Raw genomic sequence first — 10,811 nt, 5'->3', positions numbered from 1 at the left:
TGAAAGCTGAACCTGTTAGAAGAGCACATCATCTTAAACAAGTGGAGAAAATCGCCGAAGAGTGAAACTTATTTGCGGGGGAAAAAAAGAGAAAAGTTTGGGGAATTAAAACACTCCAGCGGTCACTGGAAAATGTCTCCCTCTTAAAATTTTTTTTTTTTGGTTTTTTTGTGTTTTTTTTTTTAATTTTTTGGAAAGTATTTTTAAGGTAATATTTTTCTTTTCCTTTGGAAAAAGAAATCTTTTTCCCCCCCTAATCTAAGCAAGTGGAGTTGCCACTACCTAATTTATCTCTATTGTCTTGCTAAGAGGTAGATAAAACAAAAGTGAAATGGGGCTTCTATGAGGAGGTCCATTAGAGGGTGGGGAGGGGCTGGGATCGCCCAGTGGAACTCCCCGACTACAAAGACTCCTGAGTGACCAGAGGACCAGGCCCTCGGACTCTCAGGATAAGGGGTCCTGCACCACCTGTCCTTCTAGAGCCAACCGTCCCTGTGAAGACTGGGATGGGGTACAGAGGAGGTGGAACATCTCCAAGAAACCCTGTTGAAGAGGTCTTAGCTCCGGCTTCCCCAGGCTTCCTGGCTTTGGGGCTGAGTGGCGGGTTCCAGGCTGAGCCCCACATCTCACCTCCAGGCAGCCCCCTCCGCGGGAAGAGAGGAGGCAAGTCCTCTCCTCACCCTCTGGTCCAATAAGATACAGCAGGTGAGGGAGGGACAGGCTGAGGGGAACAAGGTGAAGCATAGGACCCCGGGGGCAAGGAAGGCAGAAAGGGGGGCCTAATGGCCAGTCCTCCCAACCCAACCGATGAGTATCTAGCAGGCATGCCTGTTCCTCAAGGACAAACCTTTTGCGGCACACGCCTCAGCTCACTCCTCCTGACTGGGATCCAAACCCTCACTCACGGGTCCCAGCCCTTGGTTCTAATCTCGCTGTGAGGATTGAGGTAGTTAATCCGTTTATACTCCTAGCGTCCACCACCTGTGGTTACTCAGAGCACATGCCCCGAGGAGCTTCCTGCTGTTTCATTTAAGGAAAAAAATTCTTTCTTTCGTCTTGTCCATCCAGATTCAACCAGACTAAGGCACCAGTAATGGTGCCATCAGACTGTGCCCCCAAGAAGTTGCACAGGGCCGAGGGTCAGGGTTGGGGCTCCCGCCCTCACCCTCTAAATCCACCTTCGGTCATGAGGCCCCCTCCCTGTTCTGTACCCCGACAGAGAAGCCTTATGTATCCAAAGGAAAGAAACTGAAGTTTTTAGCTGGTGTTCCTCTAAGTCTGAACACAAGAGAAAAGTCCTGCATCTAAATCACCAAGAGTTTGGAGAGGAAATGGCTTTATGTCCCCTGGCACTGAGGATTCTTCTATCTTCCTGCAGCTACGGTGGCAGGCTGTGCTGTTTTCCTCCTACCAGTTTTCAACAAATAGGCAAAAGTTGGCAGGGTTTGAACGTCAAAAGCCACTAGGATCTCCCCACCAACACTTCAGGGGGGAAAGGGGGCTCCCCACCCCTGAGCCAGGAGGAGGAGGGAAGGCTGGACTGGAGGCAGACGCTCGGGCAGTCCCTCTGGGGCTCTGTGAGGTAGTTACGTAGTACTGCTGTTCCCAGTTTGGCAGAGGGTATGTCTGGGGTGGGAGGAGGGGAAGGCACCCTTGAGAGATAACTGAGGCCCCTCCTCGTTGCCAGTCTGCCAGGCCTGAAGAGAACTCGCAGTGCTGCCTCTGCAGTGGGGTCAGGGGACAGAGCACAGCCCCACTCGGAGGAGCCCCGAACTTCCCCTCCTTCTCCAAAGTGCAACCAGGAGCCATCGGACCCCCTTCTCAGCTCCCTGCCCCTTGGCACGTACCGCCCCCAATCCCCCAGGAGCCTCAGAAGGGAAGGGACGGGTCTTTAAGCCCACGCTGTGTCCGGGAGCCCTCCCCCACTCAGACAGCCCAGGTCTATGTCAAAAGATGGTTATTGCTTTGATTCAGAAATGGCGTCTCTCAGCCTCTGTCTGTCTGTCTTTGGCACAGAGGAAAACGGACACACAGAACCAACTGGAGTGTTCCCCTCCAGTGTTCTCTGGGTTTTACACAGGCTCTTTTCTGCCAATCGTGAGGCATGACTTAACAGCCCCCAACCGCCCCCCAGAAGTGGAGAGCTCAGGGTAAAGGGAAAAAGACTGAGAAGGACCAGGTGAAGGGGAGGAAAGAGACGGTGATGAAACTCCCTGTCCCTAAAAACAGCTCTCTCCTCCCCAGACCCCTCCCTAAGAGCCAAGTCCACAACCCAAACTGCAAAAGGCAAGCAGACCCTCGAGGGGATTCAAGCCATTGGGTGTCACTGTCAGATGCAGCTTCAAAGTCAGGGAATCAAACCATTTTGGTTTTTAACGTGTTCCACAGAATTAAACAATATATCCCAAAGTGATGGTCCTTTCTTCAAAATATATATGTAGCTCACACACATATCAGAGCACAGAAGCTGTTTTTTTTACAAGTCGTTTTTCTCAAATCAACCAAACCTCCCAAGTGCGTTTCACGTTGTTATCTCACCGAGGATGGGGAAATGGAGGTGATGTGCAGGCGGGTGTGAGGTGCCCAAAGCCCTCGTCTATGGGTCAAAGGCAGACCCACCAAGACAGGCCTTTTATCCTGCTAAACCTTAACCACCAAACCATATTCCTTTGCTTTCTGGTAGCGTAACTTCCACCATTTTCCTGCTGGGCGAGTATCAGCCGTGCCTAATCCAAGTCAAGTTTGACAGTCCCTTGCCACACTCCTGGTCTCTTCTGGGAGCTGAATCAGCGAAAGGGAAAGGAAGTGGGCTTCAGGTGTGAAGGGAGCCGGATCCCAAGGAAACTGAACACTGCAACAATCACATTTCAGGTACTGTGGGGATTTTATTCCGACGGTAGTTTGAACCAGATATCAAAGCATGCTTGCTGCTGGAAATTCACCTTACATCACTAAATGGCCGACGTCTGAACGTTATCTGCTTCATTTTGGAATAAAGCGTATAGAGCCAGAAAGAGAAGTTGGGAGACCCTTTTTTTGTGGTTTGGACAGGTGGGAAGCTTAATTATACTGGCCTGATATCCCTAAATGCTTTCCTGCCTCCTCCCCTTTGGGGTAGACAGTTCTGGGGGCTATAAAGGAATGTCATGGGGAGAAAGTGACAAGACACAAATGAGGCAGGAACCTGTCCGCAGTCACATTCCCGGATCCCCTGCCCCTCCTTGCCACCCACCACCCTAAATCAAGAATTTGGTACGTTTGGGTCCACAGTTAAGAGTCCATCAGATCAATCGAAAGAAGACGGGGAGACAGAGGGGGCAGTTAACCGTTTGCCCCTTGGTCTGTTGATAAAAGACCGAGAATAGCAAGACGGGATTGAAATGAAATAACAAGAACAAAAAGTGAAAAGCACTGCAACGACAAATCAGGTGGACCTCTCTGAGGGCGAGAGGATGGCTTTGTCTCTTCCACTAATGGAATCTTGGCTCCCATATTTTTAGACAGAGAAGTATAGATTTTTTAAAGGGTATCTTTTTTTAGTTATTATTTCTCTCCTCGATAAAACGGAGGCAATATTTTTAAATATCTCAACAGCACCACTGGTGGGAAAAACCGACTGGGGTGCCCTTTAACCAAAGCGGGGAGGGGAGACCACAGGCCGGCCGTTGGAGGGGCTGTTGTTTCGCCCTTGGGGCCACAGCTCTGCTGGGCCTGTTAATCTCATCAGGCAGGATTTTCCTGGGAGAGGCTGGTGGCTTAGGAGATCAGAGCCTGGCCCGGGGCTCTCTCACACGCATGGGCCTTCCCCCACTCGGCCCAGCCTCCGTCCAAGGGGCAGCTCCAGCCGCCTTTCCCACAGGGCCTGTTCTCCATAGAGAGTTCCTAAAGGGTTACACTGGCTCATGTTGTAAGAAATTATGAAACATAACTTTCTCGTTTTTTTTTCTTTTCATTAAAAAAATAAAATATTCAAGACTATCAGCTTCTCTTTTGCTTCTTTTCTTTTTTATATAAAATATCAGCAAGCCGCAAAGAAAAAAAAAGATTAAAAAAAAAGAGGTGGGGGAACAAAGAGGAAAGTAATTGCTGAGGTAACTTCATACCTTGAGGTAGTTTACTTCGCGCACAGCATTACCTGACTGACTCCGCCCACATGTCAAGGTTGTCTGGTTGTTACTGTCGTTGTTGCAATGTCGGAAGGAGGGGAGTCCAGAGCATGGGCTCTTCCACATGCGGGAGGCCTTCCTCCCTTCCCAGCACACTTGATAGCATTGTCCAAGGTAGCTAAAGTGCACCACCTGGCTAACATGCACTGACAATCAGTACATCTGGAGGGGAGGCCTAACCTCATTTAACTGATGGCTGATAGTCTTCCACAAGGGCTGAACTGAAAACGGGATCTTGCTGAGCCTGGAAAATTAATAAATTAAGCTTGTTTACCCCTTTGTGCATAAGGTTGCTGGTATTTTGAACTTTGTTTTTTTAGGCACACATAACGTCATGCCAACGACTCGTGGAGGCAGAAGCCATCAGTTCAATATGCCTCTAGGATAAAAACAGAAGCCATCAGTTCAATATGCCTCTAGGATAGAAAGAGAAGCAAATTTTCTCTCCAATTTACCGAACAGTCATAAAAGATGCCAAATGATGGACTTCAGCTTTATCAGGAGCCTAGGGTCGGGTTCCACGTCCCACCACCACCAAGGGAACAGTGCCGTGGGGGGGAGTGCCCCGCAACCCCTGCTTCTGGGAACCAGCCCTTATGGGAGCACGTGGGCTGGCGTGAGGGCACAGTGGCAGCCTTTGGGGCCACTCAAGTCCTCCATGGAACTGAGACTTTATCAAGGGGCGTTAGTGTCCCCTTCCCAGTGCTCGTATCCAATCATTAAAATAGACTTTAAAAAAATATAAAATCTGCCTGAGAATGATAGGAATCAGGGACAGTACAGTGGTCAGCCCCTATCCCGCTGAGCAGTCAGTACCACCCATGTGCACCTGGACATGACGTGGGACTTACTTACATGGTTAGAGGGACATGAACGGGGCGGGAATCCTAGTGGGGAAGCCCCAACAGAGCGGGAAATTTGAACTGTGCCAATTTTTCAAGGTGGTGATCTGGAATCAATCAGCCACAGGGCACTCCTTTTAAACGTGGATTACTGTATAGTTCCATCACCTTTCTCCCCATTTCTCCCCCATTCTTTATTCCTTGCCATTCCTACTGGCTGGTTAGGAAGGGATTGGAATTAATCTACAGATGCCAATGTGTCTTCTCCCTTCGAGTCAATAACGTAAGCAAAGCAATGGATTGGTTCTCACTTTTGCCGGTAGCAGAAAGGTAACATAACCAGCGTGAATATACAAAAAGGCTATGTCAGGGCACAAGAACAGAGGTATTTTAATCAATAAATCAAGTAGAAGGTTGGAAGGATCTTAGGGTCAAGAAGTAAACCATCCTTTGAGGTTGATTAAAACACCCCTCTGCGTGTTTTAAAAGCCTGAAGGAAATTTTATTTCTCTTCCCACTGGGGTCTGACCCACCCTCTCGGTGGGACCTAGAGAACTTAAACAATCCACGTTTAAAAGCACCCTGAGCTAGAATGTCCACGGTGACACCCTCAGGGGTGGGCAGTGTTGGGCCAATTGGTTGGGTGTTTAGGGCTGAGAGATCAGGGTTCCTCACTGGAACAACTTCCTCAAGCAAGTGGGCAAACCTGATCTACATCCCGGCCCAAGTGTCCCTGATTCCCGCTCATTCTCAGGCCTGCTGGGGAGAACGTGCTCTCGGTTTCGGCCTGTTGTCCTTGAGCCGACGTGATGGGAAGGGGCCGGTCACTTCCTCCGGGCCTGGGCCTGGTTACTCTGTCCCTTTTGGTGCAGCTGTTTGACTTGGGCCAAGATGTCTCGTATCTTCCGCTGAGCCATCTGCAGATAGAACAAGTGAGAGTGAGGGTCTCCGAAGGCAAGGAGTTATAGCCTTACGTGCGGAGAGAAGCCATCGGGGTCTGGACACCAGCGGCAACCACAGGTCACGTTGGACTTGTGAGAAAGGTAAGAGAAGACAGGATTAGAGTGACCATAAGTTTCTTTGCCTCCGAGCAGACCCTGAGCACCCACTGGATTCATACAGAGGAAGGGAGGATAAAAGTAGTATAAACTCATTCATCAGAATTTACAACATGACCAAGTTGACACATGTTACTGAACTCAAGGGGGAACTCCCAGAGTTTCCAGGAGCATGTGTTGTCAGAAGGTCAAAAAGCAGGAGACCTCGTCACCAAACACAACTCCACTACACATGTAAACATCCCAGGAAAGGGGATGAACTGGGATAACCAAAAGGTAGTGAAAGAAGCTCCACTGTGAAAACGGACAAAACACCAAAGGACTGGTATCTTTACTCTTTCCTTCTTAGAAGTGTCTTCCCTGTGAACAACGTTTTATAAGGGAAATCAACTGTAGAATGTGATTCTCTTGACAGAAATTTACCAGGATGTCTCCTTTCCATAAACTGAGTGCTTGATTTCTTGGTTAAAGTTGGTCTAGGTTGGGGAAAGAATGTGGAGTCAATATTTATACATTAATTCTTACTCTGTCAGCCCTGTGCTTGACGTTTTACATAGTTTTTCACTGAGTTCTCATTTTAACCAATGAAAAATGTCACCACTTTGGTATTTAATGCACCCTGGCTCTCTGCATCCCTGGATATATCATTTAAATCTCACATTCCTCACTTGTACGATGAGGGTTACATGAGTTAATAGAGACCACACAGAATAATGCTTGGTGTAGCAGCAGAACCCGTAAACCTTAAATATGTCTGTGGCTATTAATGGCTCCCAAAGGGCTGTCAGAGAAAGTCGTCACGCTACGCTGGGGCCTGGGTTCCCGTCTTGCCCTTGATTGAGTGAGCAGCCTCAGGTGGGCCCCAAGCCTGATGTGACATGCTCATCTTCTGTGAGTGGAAGGGACTGTATCCAGTAGTCTCCACACCCCTTCTAGCTCCAACACTAAGGGGTTTTAGGAAAACCCCACTAGCTTCCAATCATCTTATAATTTGAACCTGATACCCTCCCTCCTTTCTAGACTCTGGGGTCAGTCCCAATGCTGGGCACTGCTGACTGGCTTTACTGGAAGCAGTGCAGGGACAGATGGTGAGTTCCAGGAAGAGAACAGGAGGGTGGAAGAACTGGAAGCAAGGATGGAGAACTGGTTCTGGGAAAGGTGAAGGAACTGCACTGCAAATGGGCAACCCAGGATGTTATTCCATGAACAAGGCTGGGTGGTGGATAAGACCCATTTCTCTCCTTATCCAGTGCAAAAGAGAAGGACTAAGGTTAGACGACAGGGAAGGCTATTAACATATAACATAATACACCATAGTTATTACATAATGTAGACTATCTATGAAAACGGTCAAATCACTGTCCCTACAGCCTTCAGAGGGAATAAAACATCTACACCTCACACCCTTACACCTGGAAGGAAAGAATGACCCAGCCCACAGGCGGGCAGAGTGCACGGGATTTGTCGAGGTCATGCTCCTGGAGCCCTGCTGCCCTCCCGTGACGGGGGAGTGACATACGTACCTGGCTGGCATAGAAATGCCCGATGATCTTGACGATGACCTGGTCGTTCTCATCAGGAGTCTGGTCTCTTGGCACCACCACCTCAGCTGCTGTCAAATTTTGCAGCTCATTCACCTGGGGGCAGGGGCAGGGAGGACAGGTCAGAGAGGAGCTCAGGGTGCTGTCCATGTCAAACACGGATGGGACTGGAGGCTCAAGCGCTTGGTCACTAGCAGGTAGAAACTGGAGGAGTCAGGAGCTGGGCGTGGGAAGTGGAATCAAGTAAACGGGCAAATTGGGAGTACCCAGGCTGAGCCGGGCGGAGGAGCTGGGGGCCAGGGAAGAGCTGTTGGGTTTGGGGACTAATGTCCAGAGCTTTCAACCTGACCCTCACGGCTCACCGTTTTGCCACCTTTGCCAATGACCCGGCCAGCTGCCGACGCTGGCACCCGGATGTGGGTCTCCAGCTTTACTTCCTCCTTGGGACCAAAGAAGTTCTCCTCCTTGAGTTTTCCATAAATTCTTCCCTGAGCCTGAGAAGAGGAGGTCATTGTTGTGTCAGCGGGCCACATGTATATGACGAAAGGGAAGCTCCCCAAGCCCCACCCCTTCCTCCTCTGGCCCACAGGCCCACGCCCACTCGGGGTGGGTCACCATCTAGGCCAGGTGATACGAAAGGTGCACAGGACTGACCTGCTCACTTGTAACAATGGGGAGCCCAGGCAGAGTGACTGAGTATGAGTACGTAGCTCCCCAGAGGAACACAGCACCTAAGCTACAAACCAGACCTATGGGGTCTGGGATGCTTGCGTGGACTTGGACAAGCTGTGGCTGGCAAGTCAAGGCCCTGAGTGGCAGCTGGTGGAAGTCACCCACTCAGAGGGTGGGCTCTTGGTCACTCCACACAGTCTAGAGAGCTGTCCCTGCTCTCCATCCCTCCCTAGGTCAGAATAAGCTATTAGCTCTTTGACTGTCTGCCCAGAAGTTCGAGAACCTCGGCACGTCATAGGGACATAAAGGAGAGGAGGGCCTTCCTTAGTCACTAAGGCAGAGGGCGAGGAAGAAGCCCTCAGACTGCCTTCTTTCCCACGTGCCTATTCACTCTCAGGAAGCAAAGAGGGAAAGCAACAGAGTTCCCGCTTGATGTCAATCTGAAAGCAGCCTGCAGCCCTGTGTTTTGCAGGGAAGCTTAAAAACATGACGCAGATTTGCACTCCCATCCAAACTCGATTCCTCTGGGTCCTACTTGGAAAAACAATAAAGATCGGAACCTTGAATTGGGCCTCTGGGGGTCCAGTGATGATGACCATACGAAGTTTGGAGTCCGGAGTTTCAGGAGGAGCAATCTACAAAGCAAACGCCCGTCAGAGAGGTGCCCTCTACCTCCACCGCCTCCAGACCTCTACCACCACCCTGCTTCCGCTGCCCACCTGTGACGGCCAGGGGAGGGGAGAACAGAGACCCCGAACCCCAAGTCTCTTGCGCCTGCGCCAGAATCCATGAGGACGTGGGTGCGTTCGTTTCTTGACGTTTTCTAAGTAGGGGCACCCCGCCCACACCCCATCTCCCCCACTCCCCAGCAGGTTTCAGCAGAGTCCTGCCAAGAGGGAGGGGCACAGAAATGTAACAAAACATCTGTTCACTGTGACAGGTTCTCCATGGCCAGGGAAGGTGGAAAGACGGCTAACATTTACTGAGCAACCACTGTGCACCAGGCACTGAGCCAGGGGCTTTGGCTGCGTTGCTTCAGGGCATCATCATCCCTACTGTACTGATGAGGAATCGAAGGCTCAGGACCTACAGCTCAGAAGCTGCGATCTGAACCCGGTCGGTCTCGTCTGAACCGAAGTTCTCTTCTGTGCTACAATACCACCTCCTCCCTTAGCCTGAAAGCCCAGGAACCTGGAAGGCATCCCACGGAGGACTAAGCGAGGTCAGAGGCAAAGCAACTGCCTAACACTAGGCAGATGGGGTGTCTGAGAACAAAAGCAGAGGGTGACGGGAGCAGAGCACTCTCCCACCCCGGGAACTGGAAGGAGACAGAGCAGCTCACCTTGATGGAGGCACTGGCGAAACGGGAGAGCTGTTTGATGTGCTGCCCCTTCTTGCCGATGATGGCGCCCACGGCCTGGGCAGGAATGAACACCTGCACCATCTCCTGCTCTGGAGCCTGCTGCCAAGACAGGACACGTTATTAACGCAGGTCAACGGACACAGCCCGGAAGCCCTCCGTGGCCCTGCCCTGCATCCTCGAGGAGGGAAGGGTGCAGGCACCCAGTGGCCACCCTGGGCTACATGCTCTGTAGCTCTTTGTAGCAAGGACAAAGGGAAGAAGCCGGGCAAGACAAAGAGGAAGAGTGCTGCCAGCATCTGAGGCTGCCGTGCACAGGGCTGGTGCTCCGGAGGGTTGGCGCCAGTGGCTGGGAGCCCTTCCCTCTCCCCGCAAATCCCCAAGCGTCAGGCTGCCACAAAGAGTTGGACCCTGCAGCCGCATGGTCCCCTGTAATAAGACCCTGCACCTACCATAAAGGAGCTGTAGGGGGCAGCTCCAGTGACGCTGCTGGGAGGTGGTGGGACTGCACTGGAGGAGGCTGGAAAAAGGCCTACAGCAGCCAAGTTCAGGCCGGGGATGAGGTGAGACTGCAGCTGGGGAAGGAAGGTGAAGAGAGAGAGGTCGCTCATTCTGACAGTACCTGGTGGCCCTCGTACGTGGCCCTGGCTGGACAAGAGGGTGAGTGGGCCTCCACAGAGGAATGACGTGCTTTTGCCCCAAACCTGCCTGCCCTTCTGGCTTTTACACACACTCACATGTACACCGAGGGTTCTCGCTGGACTAAGAACCGGCAGCTCTGAGGAGAAGGCCCAGCGTTAGACCCTCAGACGTCCTTCCTCTCTAGTGGTTTACAGCGCTCTGACAGAGACATACGTCGGACTCAGCCGATGACAAGGAAGAGGAGACACATCTCTGACTTTCGGGACTCACCTTTTTGGTCACGTGTCCCACATCCTCACTCCCCTTTAAAAACCAGATGAAAATTATGGATCCTCTCCCCACTAAAGTGCATGTAAACACAAACTTTACAGGAGGGTCACAGACCTCAAAGCCCAAGACTGGACTCCCACGTGCACCCCAGGAATCAAATGAAGAATCCCTATTAATTTAATTTAAAAAGGATTCTGACGAATCGAGGTCCAAAAAGCAAAGTAAAAGCTCCAAGGCCCGGGCTTCCCTAGTGGCGCAGT

The 10,811-nt window shown here is 51.1% G+C and overlaps 1 protein-coding gene across 2 annotated transcripts in view; it reads right to left on the bottom strand.

The window, feature by feature from the left end:
* Positions 1–5,832: 5,832 nt before the first annotated feature.
* Positions 5,833–10,811, bottom strand: part of IGF2BP1 (insulin like growth factor 2 mRNA binding protein 1) — a 37,876-nt gene continuing 32,897 nt past the window's right edge. For both annotated transcript variants that reach the window (XM_024744856.1, XM_024744862.1), the window contains 6 exons: positions 10,092–10,214; positions 9,622–9,741; positions 8,840–8,914; positions 7,970–8,101; positions 7,590–7,703; positions 5,833–5,925 (listed from right to left, as the gene is read on the bottom strand). In XM_024744856.1, the coding sequence (XP_024600624.1) occupies positions 5,833–5,925; positions 7,590–7,703; positions 7,970–8,101; positions 8,840–8,914; positions 9,622–9,741; positions 10,092–10,214 (657 nt within the window). The remainder of the gene's footprint in view (positions 5,926–7,589; positions 7,704–7,969; positions 8,102–8,839; positions 8,915–9,621; positions 9,742–10,091; positions 10,215–10,811) is intronic.

The sequence above is a fragment of the Neophocaena asiaeorientalis genome, unplaced genomic scaffold, assembly GCF_003031525.2.
Source record: "Neophocaena asiaeorientalis asiaeorientalis breed wild unplaced genomic scaffold, Neophocaena_asiaeorientalis_V1.1 scaffold1, whole genome shotgun sequence".
Lineage (NCBI taxonomy): Eukaryota > Metazoa > Chordata > Mammalia > Artiodactyla > Phocoenidae > Neophocaena > Neophocaena asiaeorientalis.
Note: the sequence above shows the minus strand (reverse complement) of the source record. Positions and strands in the feature narration are given on the sequence as shown.